The 19122-nt window shown below is 46.8% G+C and overlaps 1 protein-coding gene across 5 annotated transcripts in view; it reads left to right on the top strand.

Moving 5' to 3' along the window:
* Positions 1-867: 867 nt before the first annotated feature.
* Zeb2 (zinc finger E-box binding homeobox 2) overlaps positions 868-19122 on the top strand; it is a 136316-nt gene continuing 118061 nt past the window's right edge. The window contains exons 1-4 of one of the 5 annotated variants that reach the window (XM_057755551.1): positions 868-1006; positions 5178-5447; positions 7011-7161; positions 8008-8149. In XM_057755551.1, coding sequence (XP_057611534.1) covers positions 8077-8149 — 73 coding nt within the window. In that variant the 5' untranslated portion in view covers positions 868-1006; positions 5178-5447; positions 7011-7161; positions 8008-8076. Of the gene's footprint in view, positions 1007-5014; positions 5448-7010; positions 7162-7725; positions 7747-8007; positions 8150-19122 lie in introns of those variants that run through there. The other 4 variants (XM_057755547.1, XM_057755550.1, XM_057755548.1 and 1 more) reach the window with 4 other exon arrangements.

A 19122-nucleotide genomic window follows, 5' to 3' on the forward strand; every position in this document is an offset into this window, starting at 1 on the left:
TGGCTATGGTGAGGAGCAGAGGGACTGCTTGGGGATTTTTTTTTTTTTACACTTTCCAATAATCACTAAAAGAAAACCCAGTTTGTTTCTTGAATTTACGTACTATAGTTTCCAAAGTCTCATAAGCGAGATTAAAATAATGCATTTATAAGTAAGAACAATTTGCATATTGCCTTAATTATACTGGCTCTCCCTGTGTCAAATACTTTCATATTTTTCCAAGAAGATTATATCTTCTTTTTTTAAAAAAAAATTATCTGTCAGAGCTGATACAATAATAGAGAGTAATAAGCTGTTACAGTCACTGAGATATTCATTTATTTTCATTATTATTTTACTTTTCACTGACACCTGGCGAACTTGTCTGTAAGACCCGGGAGTTATTTTAGTCAGGGTGTCCCTGACCTCCTGCTGGTAGATTAATTGCATATTAAACACCGTGTTTTGAAAACGAAATGACAAATCTGGACATATAAAAGAGACACCAAAAAAAATTTACAAAGAAGGTAAGTTAGGGAGGAAAACGAGATTGCAAAAGAAATCTAGAAAGAAAAGGGAATGTACAAAATGCAGTTGCGACAGAATTGCAAGAAAATATGGATAAAGGGCAGAGAGGGCTGAAAGGAGGGCAAGAGGAAAGGAAGGAGGGAGATTTGGGTTTCCAATCCCCTGGCGAGGCTGCTGGCGTCCGCACCCTTAATGCCCAGCCTTCCAAGTTGAGGCGAAAGCCACCTCCTCGGGCCTGCGACGCATCTAACTTGCTGCAAGTTTTCTGGTGACTCCTCCAGAGCCCCTTTCCTTCCACCACCGCCACCACCATCACCACCCCCCCTTTTTTTGTGAGATTGACAGTCGCGTGGAGGAGGCTTTTCCAGGCACAGCCTTTCTCATGATAATCAGCCCCCTGCATCACCTCCCGGCCGCCGCTGCTTCCTCGCGGAGCGGGGCTCGCGGACCCGGGGGACCGGAAACAGGGCGGCGGGCGGGGAGCAGGCCGGCGAGCCAGGTCAGCTGACCGGGAGCGGGGCGGGGGTCGCGCGGTGCCAGGGCGGGGTCGGGTGTGTGCCGAGGAGGGCGGCGGGCCCGCGAGCCCCCCACGTGCTCCGGGACTGACGGAGGGAGCGAAGTTCGCGGGGGGGGGGGGGGATGATGGGGGGGTGCGGGCGAGTGAGCGCGCCGGGGATGGGGAAACTGCGAGCAGACCTGCTTTGCATCAATAAATTAAGATGCTCATTTGAGTCCTGAAGTTTGCTGGTTCCTGTCAGGAGAGACGTTGGCAAACACCCCGCAGCCGAGGTGCAGCCTTTACTTCAAATAAAATAGGAAAATAAAATCCTCAGCTGGTCGCCCCGCTGGGGCTAGGTGACGTGCGAGATTCCACAGCCTGAGGGCCTCGCAGCGGGGAGGTGAGGGACGCTCTCCGGGCTCTCCGGTCTTGTTTTGGTTTTGTTTGAAAGGGCTTCTCCTAGACGCTCCGATATATTTTTTTTTTTTAAATAGGCTTTTCCCCCTCCTATCCTAGGATTGGATTGCGAGTTCGCACGTGAGAAAACCGTTTGTCTTTGCCCAGACCCCTCCGTCTCCCCCATACACCTAATCCAGGGGTCCGGGATATCAGCCTTTGCTCGCAACTCTAAAAGAAGTTACCCACTTCCTGCATAGCAGTACAGGATTGAAATTATTCCTCTAAAGGAATGACCAATTCCATTTCTAAACCAGAATAGATTCCTTTTTTTTCATTTTCCCCACATGGTACAAAATAAACACAATTTGGTTTTTTTGTTTGTTTGTTTGTTTTGCTTTGTTTTGTTTTTAATCATTAGCTGTGGCCAAATTTGAATTCTTTCTTCAGCTTGTGTGTTCAAGGGCAGAAACGTACCTCTTCGGGCCTCTGGGCCAGCGAGAGGAGTGGGGGCGGGGGAGCGGCTATGAAAGTTGAGGAAATTGACAGATAGAAAGGTGAATGGGGGGACAGACTCCGGGTCCGCTGCTGGGAACTGGAAAACAAAAGGGTGTCCTCCTCACTGCCTGGGGGGCTGGGGGGGGGGGTCCTAAAGGGAGCAGTTGGTTTTACCCAAGGAAACCCTTGAGAATTATTTTCCCTCCAATGTCGATGTCAATATTATTTCGCATTTGCATGTATCTGTTATTTGAATCCCCTTTGCCTGCGCTAATCTCGAAGTGAATTATTAACGCGGAAATCAGTTCGAAAAGGAGCCAGTCCTTCCTTCGCAGGACTTGTTTTGCTACGTGAGGAGCCTCAAAGAGGTCCCTGGTCCCTCTGGACTTTTTTCATCCTGCGCTCCTGTATTATGTGGATCCCACGGTCCCCATTGTCCCTGACCTGGCCCTGGGACCGAGGGAGTGTTCCGAACAAATTTATATTCCAGCTTCCTCTGGTCTTGCTGCCTCTGTGATAGTGGGAACACTCTCGGTCAAAAGCTTGGGGAGGGGCGTGCCAGGCAAGGGCAGTGGGCCACCTAGCCCTGCGCTCAACCCTCGCGATCTTTCCCGTGCCACCACCCAAACGTCCACCTTCATGGGAACCAAGGAAATTGAAGTTGGTTTTGTTTTGTTGTTGTTGTTGTTGTTGTTTTTCTGTACCAAATAAATAGGAAAAACATGTCGAAAGTCAGTGCAAACTATTGAGGGCCCGTCTTCTGGCGCTGGAGCGATGACTGAGCCCAAGGAAATCAGATAATTGGGTGTTTTTAATAGAAATAGTCAGCAGTGTATTTACTCAGATCTCAAGTAAGAAGACATTTTATGGCCATGATAAAGACAGTGGTTTGTTAGCTATGTGTTCGACTGGCACTAACGTCTCATTGCGCCTTTGCACCAATGTGTCTGAGCTAAAAAGAAAAAGTACCTGGGTGCCTGCAGAAGGGTCTTGTCAGTAATCACTCCCTACAACAGGCTCCTTATTCCTCCGCAGTGGGAGAGGGAGGCTTAAAGCACACTTTGTGAGAAAGCTGGTCTCTGCGTTTTTTTTAAAGGAACGAGAAGGAAGGAAAGAAGATATGAACCGTAATGATAAATCTTAGAGGAGGAAACTTGATAAGTTTCACATATACCTAGCACAGATACAAGATAGCGTGAGAAATGTAAATATGGGGCTAATATGTTTAATCCACGATGAAAATCTTTCTTATTAATCATCTTTGACTGAAAATCTCCACAACCTATAGATCCTCTATAGGTACTTTATCTGTGATGGGGCTAAGGAGGAAATTAATTTATCCACTCATTCTCGTTGTAAATGCTCAAATTAGGAGAGAGGTGAGTGTGTAACCAACTGTGAAAATCCGCTTTCTTGCACCCTAGAATGAAATCTAGCTGTGGTCATGCTGGGTGGCTATTACCCTCCCCCCACCACCACTGAAAAATAAACATGCAAAATACAAAGCCCTGTAGCTCTGGGAGTGTGGATGTGGCAGCCCCTATGGTGGCTTTCCCCTCCTTTGAGTGCAATCGCCAGTGACTCTTGCATTCAAAGCCTTGCTGTAGGCACACATTGAAAGCACAGTTCAAAGCAGTTTATCTTAATATGAGGAAAAAGTCTAGTGTTGGATCAGGGTATTATTTGTTTCAGGTTCCTTCAGACTGAAAGCAGGGGACTATGACATATTTGACAGTATTAAAGCCAGGAAGACTGATAAGCAGCAGCAGCTGTTTGGTCCTCATTACACCTCCACATTCACCTTTACAGGAAGAGCCTACAGGCTGAGAGGCTGGCCGTTTATCTGTGCTTTGAGGTTCTTAAATACTTTCACTGTTTAGAGGAATTGGGGAGGGGTCTCTTAATACTCCTAGAAATTGAGCCTGAGCTGTTGAGGCAAAGCAGTTTCTTCCTTTGCGGATAGATGTTGGTACAGAGCATCCTCGGATCTGGCTGTCTTTATTTATTTCTATGTTAGTTCCAATTATGTGCAGTGTAAACCAGCTTTTTGATTAACAAAACAGCAGAGCATTGGTTAAGAACACTTAAACTTCAAAAAAATTCCCCTGGGAAGTGGGCTCTGAATTGGTTAATAATGTGCAGTACTTGCTAAATTGCTGAGTTCCAGATGTGGAAAATATCTTTCTTGTTTAGGACCTATGTAACCTGATTGGATTACGACAGAAGCGTCACATTGGAAGCTTTTGAGTGATTATTTAATTAACCATACAGTAGAAAGCTGTATTCTCCAGGAAATCCCTTTCATATTTGCATAACCAATCCCTTCAGAGCTAAGGTGGAGTCTTTTCCTTTTAATTTTACTTTAATTGCAATATCAAAGAATGTGAACTCCAAAACTTCGACCCCACACAGTTTAATGTCACCCTCTTCTTTCTGTTCACCCAAGCTTTTTTGGTCTTTCTTCTTTTTCCTGCCCTAGACCCCCTTACTTTGTAGTGTTGTCTGCATGAGTTATAGAGCAATCCAGAGATTGGCCAATTTAGTACTGTTCTGTTAATCTAGAGACCCTTTACTAAAATGCAAAAGTTCTTTTAATATAGGGATCCAATTCAGAAAATCTCTCTCTCTCTCTCTCTCTCTCTCTCTCTCTCTCTCTCTCTCTCTCACACACACACACACACACACACTCACATAGACATAAACCTCTAAGATCTTAAAATGCAGAGCACAAATAGCATTTTCCTATCCTGGCTCTGGCATCTTTTAAAAAAAAATGTAATAAGAGAAAGGGCAAGAATTTAGTTCCAAAAACGGGGCTTTAGGTATCCATACAACTTGATGTGCACCTCAAGCCTACTCATCAGAGATATCTGTATAAGAAAAGAGATTTGCATGGAAGACCCAAGATCTTTCCCTTTAACTTTCGCCCCTCGGAGTTCTCCAGTTCTGTGAATGGTGTGCACCGTTTTCCGCCCAGTACTCTGCAGGATTTAGTGATGAGGATAATGATGCCAAAGGCTTGGCGGGGGGGGGGGGGGGGGGGGGGGGCGTGGAGAAGGGAGGGAGGGAGGGAGAGAGGAAGGGAGGGAGGTGGAATTTCATTTCTCCACTAAAGCGTTTGCGGAGACTTCAAGGTATAATCTATCCCAGATCCTTTCCCAGAGAGAAACTTGGCGATCACGTTTTCACATGATGCTCACGCTCAGGGCGCTTCAATTATCCCTCCCCACAAAGATAGGTGGCGCGTGTTTCAGGGTCTCTCTTCTCTCCCCTACAGAAAAGAAAAAGAAAAAAATGTCATTAGAAGAGGCGTAACACGTCAGTCCGTCCCCAGGTTTGTGTTTCCTGGAGTGGCCGAAAAGAGATCAGTTCTAACCTGCTCGGCAGGAATAACGGTCCTGCCTCCCGACACTCTTGGCGAGGTTTTGTACAGTTTGCTCCGGGAGCTGTTTCTTCGCCTCCACCTTTTTCTCCCCCACACTTCGCGGCTTCTTCATGCTTTTTCTTCTCACCATTTCTGGCCAAAACTACAAACAAGACTTCGCAGGTAGGTTTCCCTCCCCCTTCTCCCCCCCCCCCCCGCTTTTTATCCCCCTTTTTTTCCTGGTGTGCTTCCTTTCCTAATTTTCTCATTTTGAGTGGGGATGTTAGTCTGAAGTGAGCCGGGTGTCTGTGGGCAGGGAATTTCAGGTGGTTTTAGCTCCTTGGTGGCAGGCTTTTCCCAAGAGTGGCTTCTTTGCTTTCTCTTACTCTCTCTTTCCTTTCCCCTCCTTCCCCCCCTTCCCTCAATAATTTGCCCTGTACCTGTCCATTCAGGTAATCGAAGGTGCTTTTTGCTCCATAGCCTAGGAAAAGTTTTGTTGAGAACTATATGGCTGGAATAAACTCATCAAGTGGAGAAGCTTTCTGCTTTGTTTTCTCACCGAGTTCCAATTCATTACATCCAGCCATTAAAACTTTGCAAATACCTGTTAATAATTATAAAACTTACTCGAGATAGATCTACCAAATTTGGGGAGTAAGCCCTTCTCTTAGACATGGCAGCCTAACCTTTCCCACCGAGGGAAGGCTGTTTCCTAAGCAGAAACTTGCCTGTTTTTGTCTGCTTAGCGAGTTTCATTTCTTTATTTCATTCTTTGTGTGTGTGTGTGTGTGTGTGAAGTAACACCTCACTTCTGTGATTATAAATAAAGAAGTGAAAGTCCTCTTAGAACTTGAGTCCTTTACCAAAGTGTGTGTGGGGGGGGGTCATTACAGCTGGAAGAAAACTGCTGTCAGGGCATCAAGGTTAAAATTAAGGTAACTTTGAAATTTTATTTTAAAAGACCAAGTAATATAGACACATAAATTTCATGGATCTCTCTCTCATTCACTCTCCCTCCCTCTCTCTGTCTCTCTTTCACACACACACACACACACACACACACCCCACATATTATTCCAGACTTGGGGACTGCAAAGTTAAAGGAGAGAGTACAAGATTCTCAGCCACAGTGGTGAGCCCGGCTAACGTAAATGTGATTATCTCCCACCTACATACATATTTTACATGCTACCCCTATAATGAAGATGGCAAGATTGCTTTCTCCAGAGTTATGAATAATATCCACAGATAAAGTTTACAGTACAAATGCCATGTCTCTCCCTCACACACATCCTGGCTCATAAAACTTGCTTTATTAAATATATATTTGATATGCCATGGTGTGTGAGTCTCAGTAGAAATACAGACAAGACAGCTGTTTCATCCCAGAAGCTTGTGTGGCCATAGCTTTATTTCAGGATTTCCCCCCCCCCCCCCGCCACCCCAACAATTTCAAATTAATAAGACAGACAAGAAATGATTTTTTAATGTGTCAAACTTGAAAGTCTACGCTGTATGCCTAGGTATATTTAAAGTGCTTTCTACAACACCCACTTCCCCTTCTCTCTGCCCCCCTTCACCCCGCTCAGCAAATGTGCGGAAACTGATACTCACTTTCCAGGTTTTCCGCAAAGCTTGTAGCACCGGAGACAATAGGTGCAGGGTGTAGGAACTGGGCGTGCTGGGCGGCAGAGAAAGGGTTAATGGCCCTTGTGTTACAGTTTGCATCTGTTACATCTTTTATAGCCCACTGTTTAAACTAATCCTCGAGGCACAGCATCTTCCCACCCCGCGGAGTTTCAGGGTTCTCCTCTTCTCCGGCCTGCCTCCGAGGTTCCCCTTCTCCAAGTTTTGACAGTTTCAGCTGAAAAAATGCAGCGCCTCGCTCGATTTTTAGGTACAAAAGTTTCGAAGCCAAAAGGATACGATCATTTAGAACAACTTAAAAGTGTTGCCATCGTGGCTACGGACTTTCTCTTTCCTTTCTTGAGAGGAAAAAAAATTCTACTGGAAGAATTTAAGGAAATCAGTGTGGGGGAACATGTGTGTGTGGGGGGGACTTAAGTAAATATTGTCCAAGTGGTGGGGTTGGGGGAGGAACAATGTCCAGAGAGCCTTATAATTATATTTCTTTTGCCGGGTAAAATGGGAAATCTTAATTTGGGGGCGGAGGGTGTAGGGGGAAAGAGACAGTGCCTCGATAAACTCCTAAGGGGAGGGGAGGGGTCGCGGGGCGAGTGGGCTTCCTGTAATTACTATTATCAATTTACCCGAGTGTGCTTCATCCAAGGGCTGTTTTGCCTTGTTTGTTACTTTTTTTTCCTCTTGGGAATGGGGGGTCGGAGGAGGGATGAGAAAAGATGAGCGCGAAAGACCCCCTCCCCAAGTTCCCGAGCCCGGCTGAGGACTTTTCGGAGGAAGGGGTCCGCCTAGGCTTGAGTCAAGCAGTCTTACTGTACCGCTGTGTGCATTCCCTCATACGGTCAGGAGTTATGACTCATTTTGAAGATGTAATTCTTGTCTCTGATCCCCTCGCGAGTGCAACACACCAAACTAACAACACAAAGCGCCTCGGGGCCAAGGCTGGGGGTGGGGGGCGGGGAGGGGGCCGCCGAAGTTTCACTTTGGCGCTGGGGGCGCGGATGGGTGCTCACCCGGGCCCTGTCCCGGCTCCCCTGGGCGGCCCGCGCGCGTTTCAATGGGCGCGGGCGATGCCCACATTGTCGCTGTGTTTGGTTGCTAGATCGAGCCTGCGTGCTGCCGAAGCAGGGCGCCGAGTCCATGCGAACTGCCATCTGATCCGCTCTTATCAATGAAGCAGCCGATCATGGCGGATGGCCCCCGGTGCAAGAGGCGCAAACAAGCCAATCCCAGGAGGAAAAACGGTAAGAAGAGGCCCGAACCAAACTTTTCCGGGCCACTCCGAGGCCGGAGACCGGGGGGAAAGGGGGGGGGGAGAGGGAGAAGGAAGCCGGTGGCGGCGCCTGGGGCTCGCGGGCGAACCTCCCTCGGCGGCCAGCGCCGGAGCCCCACGCGCGGCCGCTGCACCGGGGGGGAGTTGAGCAAGTGCCCGGCCAAGTGAGCGCCGGGCGATGGGGGGGCTCCTCCGAGTGCTGCCGACCGGACCTGCGCCCCACACCGCGGCCCCGGCTCCCCGGCCGCCTCCGCCTGCTCGGTTCCCGGGCCCGCAGGTCCCCGGCCCCGCGGCAGGAGCGGCCGGCGAGGACAGGGCGGGGGCTCCGGCACCCGGGCGCGCTAGACTAAGGGGCGCGGGCGAGGGTGGCAGAAGGGCGACGAGGGTGAGGGAGGGGACCGGAGACTGTGTCTCCGCCAGCCTCAAAGTTTCTTGCCGGAGTCGCCCGGCCGCCTCTCTGTGCGCCAAGTAACGGTCCGCGGGCAGCGGGCCCTGGCCGGATGCGGGGACCCGAGGGTAGGAGGGACGGGGCCGGGAGCTGAGGGCTGAGGACCCGGCTCTCCTGCAGCAGGCTCAGGCCCCGCTCCTGGTCGAAGAGTAGGGCGAAGAGAGACATTTTCCCAGCAGTTGCTCCACGGCCAGAAAAATCCCTGGAGGAGCCCGTTATCCAGGCTGAGTCAGGAAGGAGGAAAGAGATGGGGGTACGAGGGGACACGCAGACCAGAGATGGCAGATTAAAGGGGTGTGTATGTGAGAGTTTAGGTCCATTTTGGAGAGACTGTGGAAGTGTGTGTGTGTGTGTGTGTGTGTGTGTGTGTGTGAGAGAGAGAGAGAGAGAGAGAGAGAGAGAGAGAGAGAGAGAGAGAGAGAGAGACCCCCTAGGTATTACCCCCAAACAAAATCGTGGGAATAAAAGAGAAAAGTGATTGGCAAGTGCGCGGAAGGAGCTTGGGGGAGGGGAGAGAGTTGGGGGACGACAGAGGGTGCAGGGGGTGGGTGCTGACGGAGGATACAGAGTTTTAAAAGAAAAAAAAATGAAAAGAAACGGGGAGGGGGGGAACATCCCCTCAAAACAAACAAGCGATCCAGCCGCGCCAGCCCAGAATCGGAAAGGAAACTTCACTCTCCTTTCGCTCTCAGCCCGCTTAGCGGGCGCGGGCGGTGTAGACGCTCCCGGACTGGGCACTAGGGTCGTAGCACACGCCCGGGTTCTCGCTCCCCCCAAGCCTGCGCCTGGCGGGTACTCTCCGGGCCCACTTGGAACAACTTTCCACTAGAGAGGACAATTGTGCGCGCCCCTAGCCTGCCTCAATCCTGCACCGCGTGCGGAGGGTTGGCGGGGGTGGGGGCTGGGGGTGCAGTGTGGGAGTTTGGGGGTGCTGGAGGGAGTCAAACACAAAGACTAAAGAATTCTGCTTAGAGACGAATAATCTTCCTCTCTCACCCCTCTCCGTGTGTGTGTGTGTGTGTGTGTGTGTGTGTGTGTGTGTGTGGTATGTCTTTTGCTTGTTGTGGTGGAGGTGGAGAACCATATGGGGGGTGACAGAGGAATTTTAGTCAGAAACTGTACGTTATGTTATCCTGCCTTTCCTCTTTGTGCTGTCTTTGATCTGTTTGCTTGGCTTGGTATTACAAAAAGCAAGGACAATAATATATTCCAAGCTGGTCCCCAAGATTCGGTTCAGGCAACCTCCTTTTAAGTATGTGCGTGTGTGTCTCTCTTTTAATTTAATTTTTTCTTCATTGCTGCCTGGCATTATTTAAGGTGGTCCTTACACAGGAGACCTCCCCTTCTCCATCTCTGGGTAATTTAGTAGACACTAAAATTACATACAATGTTCCCCTCTCCTCTCTTGGTGTTTCCTCTGTTCCCTTTATTAAATGTTAGTTATTGATTTTCTAAAATCAATGTCTGTTGTGGGGCTTCCCCCCTTACAAGTATCTGAAGCAGTCGCTGATCATCTGGATAACAAAAGCTTTGTCATGAAGCCACCACACACACACACACACACATACACACACACACGTTAAACTGTTATTTTTCTGAGAGAGAGAGAGAGAGAGAGAGAGAGAGAGAGAGAGAGAGAGAGAGAGGAGAGAATGAGATTTAAAAGCTAAAAGCTAGGCTACCAGAAGTATTCTTTTCTTCTGCAGTGAAGACTGTTTGAAATGTTTATTTCTTCTTGTTCTTCCTCCTTACACTCCCTACATGATATTGCTGTGAAAGACCAACTTGGCTCCAGCAGGGAGGTCAGGCCACAGCCCAGTTTGGGGACAGGGAGAGATCCAGGCTCCCTGGGAACTCTGGTGGCACAGGCTATTGGGGCCTCCCAGGTAACACAGTGTCCCAGGGAGGGAGGGATGCGATCAGGGACACCAACCATTTCCTATGAGCAGCCATGATTTGGGGACAAGCTCTCTGAGGTGGATAAAGTTGAATTGCGATTTTCAGGCATTTATCCCAGACCCTAAACACTCAGTAGCTAGTCTGTCTATTGCCGGCAGCTTCTCTGACTTAGACTGTTACCTTTCTCCTTTTCCAAAGTGTCTGTGAGAAAATGTGCTGTGAGCTGGGGACTTGTCAGTGTTTTCATTGGGTTTAATCTGACTTAGCAGTGTCCAGGTCTTGAGAAGCAGGTAGGAGAGGCACCCCCATGCCTCTTTCATTTTCTTTTTCATCAAATACATACCCAATACATTTTCCTTTGGGAATTGCCAGGATTTATCTGAACTGAGTGGGTTTTTCTTCTCTCCTGGATTCATGGAAAAGATGTCACTTTTGAGCTTGTGTCTTTGCTGATAACACTAAATATGACGATGCTTATCAGCATCATATAGAAATTCCTGGAAAGGAATAATAGCAACAATAATCGTAGAAGTAGAAGCTGTGAGGGGGGGAGGCCCAAGACCTGAAATGGCACTTTATATAATTTTAATGAAGTCAACCGTGTGTGTGTGTGTGTGTGTGTGTGTATAGACTAAATGACAAGGAAACAAAACCGGCAAAACAGTCCCTGTGTGTGGCTGGCCAAAACCTTGGCCTGGAAGGTGGTGATGTGTGCTATTATTTTTATAAAAGCCGAGGACAAGAAGGCAGATCAGGGGACATAAATATAGAAAGAGAGGAGCAATCTAAAAATCCAACCTCCCGATATTCTCAGGCCAGCAAGATGACTAGCAAAGACAGTGCCAAGACCAAGCTAAGCCATGGCTAGCAGTTCCTCTCCTTTGGCCCACAGGGAAAGCAGGAAATCTCTTCCTAGAAAATAAGATGATCAGGGAGGAAAAGGGGAGTGGGGCTAGGGGAAGGAGGCAAAAAGCAAACAGCCGGCAGACAAGAATGTGTGTAGGTTTCGAGAAAGTTCAGTCAGATGATCCTCTACCGCCTGACTCACTTTGTAACACTTTCACTAAGGCTGGAGAGGAGGGGGAATGCCAGCCCCCCCCCATGGTCCTCTGATTATACCCCACTATCTCCACATAGCCTTGGGGGCAGGAATGAGCACTCCACAGTGGAAGGACTCGGCTGCAGTCTGCCACCACTGCCACTTTGTAACTTGCAAAGTTTGTTGCTTTCACCCCTTGATTTAGGCAGCACGTCCTGGGATGCTCCAGTGTCTTCTTGATTCACAACCTTCTGTGAAGAGAGGGGGGCCTGCCTCCCCAGTTCCCCCGTGTTCCACCATCAGCCTCTGGAAAAATCACACAGGCGTATGCACGTTGTAACAAAAATGAAATCGCTGGGCTGACTGTTTCAGAGGAAGGAATGAAGTTGTCTTCTAAGGGAAAACTGAATTAGGAAGGGAAAAGAAGGAAATGAAAGAAGGAAGGAAAAGTTAGCTTGATTTTTGCTTCGAAGTTTCTGCTTAAAGGTTTGGGCGCTGTGGGCTAGGAGGTGGGGGCCTGGCAGGCAGGGCAGCTTTTACCAAACACCTTTGCTCTCTGATTTTCAGTTTACAAAGAAAAGTACTCAAGTTGAATGTCGTGGGGAGAAGCAATCAGATGAGCAGAAATGATTCTCCCTGCTTAAAAGAAATCTTCACTCCTTTCCACTTCTTTGAAGGGAGTCGAGGTGCTGTTAGGGATGCTGAGAGTCAGTAGGGATGGAGAAGTTGCTCCCAGTGCAAAGGTGCTTAAATGGAAAGAAAAGGGACTGCAATCAACCCCTTCTCGGGATGAAGCTTCCACCTCCCCTCCCTCAGAGGTGAAGTAGGGATGGGCCACTGGGAGTGAGAGACCCTCTGTACATATCAAAGCAAGCTAGTGTCCTTCAGGCTGTCAGTAGTCACAACTTACCCAGCTCTGCAACAGTGGAAATCTTGAGCAAGTTGCTTTCGTAAAGTTCATGAGCTTGTTCTAGGGAGCCTGCTTCCTTACTTTGAATGCTCTCAGGCTCTATGTACGGCAGGTACCAGTTCTGAGGGTGCTCCAGAGAGATCCACCTCCATCCTGTTCTCTCTGTGGAGATGCTGCACACACAAGGCTGGGGGCTATGTATCTAGACTGATCTATTTGTTTTATTTGGGTTTGGAAAAACTAAGCCAATTGGGGTAGACACGTGCTTTGCTTCTCAGCGGAGCCAGCAGCCAGCCTGGTGGCATCCTTTGCTGTGCCGGTCCACCAGGGAGAGGGGTACGCTTCAAGGTTTGAAACTTTGCAATGTCGTTCTGTTGTCAAGTGAAAATGATTTCACATCTTTTCGCATTTATTTTCAAACGTGGGGGAAACCTAGACTGCAGCTCCCTGCTAAACAGCTCTGTCATAGGGTTCGCATTCTTCACCTTCATTCTCTCTTTCTTAATTTGCTTAAAGAAAATTACAAGAGGTTGTTCAAGACCCTGATGCCAGATTTTCCTGGGGTAGGAGAGAAAGTATGCTTTCCCTGAAGGTGGGAATGAAGGCTGAAGGCTGCTGCTAGCTCTCTAAGAGGACCCTGATTATTCCGGGGCTGGTGTGGGGGGTGGCGGGTGGGGGGTGCTTTTCCTCCCAGATCTCTTTGTCATCTGCATTCTTCCAAGGCTCTGAAGGTGCATTTTCTTCTATGTGAAAGGAGACTCTTTGTCCTGCTCCTCTCCAGCACTGTGGCTTCCCAAGGTAGACACTATTTTGTGCCTGTCACAGAGAGAGGGAGTGCAGGTTTGCAATGCTCACAGACAATTGATTGTCTGCGCTAATGTGTTTCATTTACATGTTTATAACGTCAATGGTGCTGGGGGTCCACTGTACCATTCATCCCCGCATTCCCACAAGGGGGCAATTGTCTGAATGGCCAAGTCAGACACCTTTTTGATTGCTCTTTGCTTGTCTTTTTAGAGCAAAGAGATAAAGGAGGAAAATCTGTGGTGCAGAAACACTAGTTGAAAATATGTAAAATGTCACTACAAAAGCAGATGTGAACATAAACCCAAATATTCTTTTCAGCCAAGACTTGAATATGGAAGAATAGAATTCAGAGCAGAGAGAAGGGTGACCCAAACCAAGAAATGCAGCCCCGTTTCTTTATTCCTTAAGTAACCAGAAGATTAAATGTGATTTTTTTTTTCCTTTTAATTTTTGAGCCTTGAAGCATCCAGGCACCTCCTTGTTGTGAGTGTGTTTGCTGTGATTTGTGAATTTTGTATATATTTATACAGCTCTGTTTGTGCCAACATCAGCTTACCACTGAAGGGGGGGGGTGAACCTATTGAATGACTATTTGGGCTGTGGGGAGTGTAAACTTTTAAAAGTAAGATCCAAGGATTTCTTCATCAAACAGTTTTTAGAGGAAAAACAAGGATAATAATCATCAGGCTGCAGGAAGCCTTGCCTTCATGAGCTGTGTGCCAAATACTTTTATCTGGGTGACAGTTGTGTCAGAGCGAAAGCTCTCAAGAAAAGTGTAACTAGTAATTACAAAGTAAATAAAGGATTTCATTTAAGGTGTTCTGTTCTCTCTCTCTCTCTCTCTCTCTCTCTCTCTCTCTCTCTCTCCCCTCCCTCCCTCCTTCCCTCCCTCCCTCCCTCTCTCTCTCTCTCTCTCTCTCTCTCTCTCTCTCTGTATGTGTGTGTGTGTATGTATGTGTGTGTATATGTGTGTGTGTGTTGTGTATGTGTGTGTGTGTGTTGTGTTTCCTGTCAGGTGCTGACAGGAAAAGCCACCCATGCATGTGACTTTTGGAGTTTTCTCTCCTCTCAATTCTCTCCTGCATATCATATATCTACGCGAGCCCACATGAGTACACCTGTTTAAAAATCTTTCACAGATCGGATTGGTGCTTGCTGGTTCATTTATGTAATACCATCATTAGAAGTTGGTCTGGTTTTGTGTGTGGTCCAGGAGGAGAGAAAATCCTCACTGTTGTGTCATGTGGTGAGAAGCAAATGGGGTGGGGGGAGCGCTTATAATTTTGTAGCAAATTAGAGGGAAAAAAGAAGTCGCCAGTCAGTGGAAGGATTTTCTGCCTCTCTGGGAAGACACACAGTAGCTGCACCGTTAGCTGAACCCCTGACACGGCGGTCTTTTGAATGCCTTAGGTATGATTTCACTTTCGCTCACATCAATGCTGACCTGAATGCCTTTCATATCTGATCCGCTGTGTCTCTCCCAGTAAACATCCCCTGAGGGGAGAACAAAGAAAGGAGCTCTTCTTCTTCTTAATCACAATTCAGCCCTTCACCGCCGGCAGGCTCCATTTGCATTCTGCCACAGAAAGCCAAGATGAAAAGAGAGAGAGAGAGAGAGAGAGAGAGAGAGAGAGAGAGAGAGAGAGAGAGAGAGAGAGAGAGAGAGGCAGTAGAGGATAGTGGCTCAGTAAAGTAACTTAGGTGTTTGTGGCTGTTTGTTGGGCCTTCCCCTAGTTACCAGCCTTATATAGCTGATGCTCAACCCTGCCTGTCCCTCCTGACAGGCATATAGTGTTACAAGATGGCATGTCTGTACTATTCATGGCCACCTCTCCACTTGAGGTAAAAAGTGTTAAGAGAGGGATTGAATTCTACCCCAGAAGCCTGTTAGATTTGGGGGTCAGGTGTGCAGACTTCCCACTCTCGAATGCTACTTCCAATTTGGCCTTAATAACTATGATTGTTTACCATATGACCTAGGAGGCGAGGGCACTGGAGGGTGGGCAGGAAGGGGAGGGCTTGGAGAACCAGCCCTGCTCTGGCTGAAGGGGCTGGTGCACAGCCTGAACACAGACAAAAAAAGAAAAAGAAAAAAGAAAAAAAGAAGAAAAAAAAGAAAAACCTCAGGAAAACTGGAAAAGACTTTCCCATTCTCTCCCCCCAACCCTGACTTTTTATGATAATTCATATTTTCAAATGAAAGGGGAAAAAAGCCAAGAAAGAAACTCTCAGATGAGCCAAAAAGGAAAAAAAAATCTCTGAAAAGAATTTTAGGGGGAAAAGTTGTTCTATTTTAAAAAGCTTCGAGGGCTGTAAAGTGCCACGTTTTTCACACCTTCTCCATACTTTTTTTTTCAGATTTTTTTAGTATGTTTAACATTTGTGAGATGACAGGCCTTTTTGTATCTCAAACTGGATGCTTCAGGATTTGTAGGGAGGGGCTGGTGGTATTCACGTTTTCTTGACAGAGAAAGTTCGTGCCTAAAGGGCTCCTTCTTTCTGGGAATTGTTTAAACCCTCGGAGGCGGACCTGTCAGGTTTCCCTGGTTATTTCTCTCCATTTTCAACATGCAAAAGTAACATGCAGCTATGATACCGGAACAAGACCACGGCAAAAGCAGGTCCCTCTCATGACAACTTTTGAGCACATTATCTTGCTGTAGAACGGTCTTGTCTTTTTTTTTTTCCACTTTCTGAAACCACTTTTAAGATACCAACAGTTCTTCCTCGACAATTAGATCACATGCCCAAATGCACACCACACACACACACACACACACACACACACACACACACCCTTGGACATACAGGCTTTCCCCAAAAGAGAGAATTGTTTGATATGGGTGACTTTTCCAGTCCCCATGTGGTACAGGAATGGACACATTAGGAGTTGTACATGGGCATGTGACACAGATTCCTAGGTTTTTTTCCCCCTTTTTCCCAGAAGATTTACAGAATTTACAAAAAGAGATTAGCCCTACACCTTCCACCCCTTCTATCCACCCCCATGACTCAAGCAATGAAGGATTTAGGCAGATTTACTTCAGTAAACACCTTTGGACACTGGGGGTGAGGGGAGGGTGGGAGTCTGTTTGCAAAAGGAGGCTTTTGTTAAGTGAGGTACCGGGCAGCTGTGATATTAACCTACCCAGCAATGCGGGTTAACTCTTTCAGTGCCTGGCCCTTTGCACTCAGCAGATGAAATTCCTGGCTCTCCACAGACACTCAGAATCCTGGCTCTAGCACTTTATTATTCAGACAAGTCCTGTAGACATGAAAACTGTTCAAGCTTTTAAAACAATGCGGCTTAATTAGATGAGGTGGACTTACATTGCTCATAAGCCCTCCAAATGGTGGTTTATAATTGGCAAGGAAAAAAAAAAGATAGAGAAAGGGAGTCAAGACAGCGCATTAAATATTCCAAGAAATATCTTTAGAAAAGCTATTTTCATTTCTAGCTTTTAAAATATTAGACTCTGGTCGCTAGAGGGAATGGAGCAGCTGGGGCCTTGCTTCTTACTATGAAAGACACCAGAAGTGTGGAAGTTGTGATGAAGAAAGGAGCTGCAGCTCGAGAAACTGCGAAGGTCAATGGGACAGTGACGGTCTCCCTGCCCTAGCATCCTTGGGAAGGGGAAGTCCTGCACGTCTGTCTGTCAGAGCTGAGAGGTCATGTGAACCTGGGAGTTGAGCCCTTGGGCCACGGGTTACCAGCTCGAGCCTTTGCAGACCAAGCAGAGAGGTTTTTTTTTTTTTTTTTTTTTTTTTTGAGGAAGGAGTTAATGGTTATTTTTTGTTGGGCACAAGAATAACTTTACAGGTGTTGCATTTGGGCTTAAATAAGATCGCCTTATTTAGTTTCGAAAGAGAGTGTAGGTGTCAACGTTCGAGCAGCCATAGATGTGTGAGAAAGTAAAGGGTATGAGACATGACAGAATTAAAGGTGTTTGCTATGTTGTTACACCGTGTGTCAGGCTGCGAGCTCCCTTTGTCGCAGCCTCCTGGTGATTTGACAGCGCGGATCTACTTCCCTTGTAGGTGAGACAGCATTTTTTAACTGGAGTTATAAATACGGTGCACCCTTTGGGTTGCACCCTGCATCCCAGAGCCGTGAATCCTAGCTGGAATATCTTGCCCTAAGACACAATGAACAAACACCAAATACACAAGGGGGCTGTGGGCTAGGGCCTGGGTAACGCCAGCTTCACAGTAGCTGGCATTGACTGTTGTTTGGCAAGAAGATCCTCTGCCAAATCATCCAATAATTAAGTTTTATGTTATTTGTATGAACGACCAAGCATGCAGTACTCCTTTTCAAATCAAAAGGAGGCTTAAAATTACTTTTTGAACACTTTCAGACCATGGTCAGGTCACAGTTTGGGGGGGGGGGCTGAATTAAAATGATCTCATTCATGATCTAATTGAGGCTGGCACAACCTTATAGCAGTAGCAGGAGTACATAAATATAAATCAAAGACCAAAACTTAGCAAATCATATAATTTGCTAGAAATCTGCTCATGAATTATTCTCCAATTGCCAACCCAGAAGTTAAACTTTGTCTCCCCTCAGCAACAGTAACTGCAGATTTTTTTTTTCCAGGCTTCTGACAGGAAAGTTAGAGGAGCCGAATAGAGAAAGGAGAAGGAAAATGATCAATGCTTCATCAGATAACTGTGTGTTTGTGACCAAAGAAAGTATGAGAGCAGATAAAGCCATGCCCGGTAGCAGTGGGCACTGCAGGCTCGCTTACACAGTAACACGGGCTTTGAGCAAACAGTCTCAGCAGACTCGGTGCTCTGGCTTACAGGGGAGAGGAGGAAACATTTCCCAGGGGACCTGTCTGAAACTTTGCTTTCATTTTTTTCAACGGAGGGATGAAATCGTCACAGTGATTCACGATTCCTTGCAGTTAGTAGTTCTCTCACCGAGCTGAGTTAAAATTCCGAGACTTGAAGCTGTCGTTACAACGGGAAGATGAGACACAACCATTAGCTACCTCTCCCGTTGTCAGTACAAAATTAAGACTCCAATGACTTCCTGACCAATAGGCTCAAATATCACATTCGATTCTAATTACCATTTGAGGATTCCTCTTCATTTTTGTGTGTCTGCACGTTAGTTCACCGCGGTTCACATGTAGTCTGCTATAAACACCAAGAGAGCCAATATCCCTAACTTGAATATTTTTAGGTTAACATTTTACATCTCACACGTATGAGGGCATTCCTTCTATCAGACAATAATTGGCCAATGTACCCAACTTAACTTAAAGTAAGGTGTGATTATTCCATCTTCAGGATACAGAAGAAGCTTTAAAAGCAGTCTCAGGTGAGAGTGGCAAAGTGATTCCTTTCTTTTGAGAATAAGTAATTACCCATAATGATTTGCCATGACAACAAGACATATTCCACATAAAACCCAGTAATAGCTACATTGTTTATATGACAAAATATCAGGTTTTGTTCTTTACAGACTGTTTCTCGTTTCTTAATTAATCCTAGAAAGGGAAAAAAAAGTGTTTCTAACAAGGAAGTAACCACTCCCTCCCCCAAGTAAGTAATAAGTAACAAATCCACAAATTAAAAATGAAGATGCTATGTAACAAGTCTGAGATTTCCCCCCCCACCACCACACACAAATGAGTACATTTCAAGCAGTCAGTGCCCACGTGATCTATAAATTCAACAGACAGCTTTCACGATTTAAATTGTATTTATATTCTCTTGCCTATCCACGGACCTGTAATCAAGGAAACTTTGCAATTTGCCTCTTCTTGGAGTACCTGTTTCTATTTTCGACGCCAGGCACATCAATGGAAGTGTTTCCCATCATGAGATTTC

Source organism: Chionomys nivalis, chromosome 22, assembly GCF_950005125.1.
Source record: "Chionomys nivalis chromosome 22, mChiNiv1.1, whole genome shotgun sequence".
Classification (NCBI taxonomy): domain Eukaryota; kingdom Metazoa; phylum Chordata; class Mammalia; order Rodentia; family Cricetidae; genus Chionomys; species Chionomys nivalis.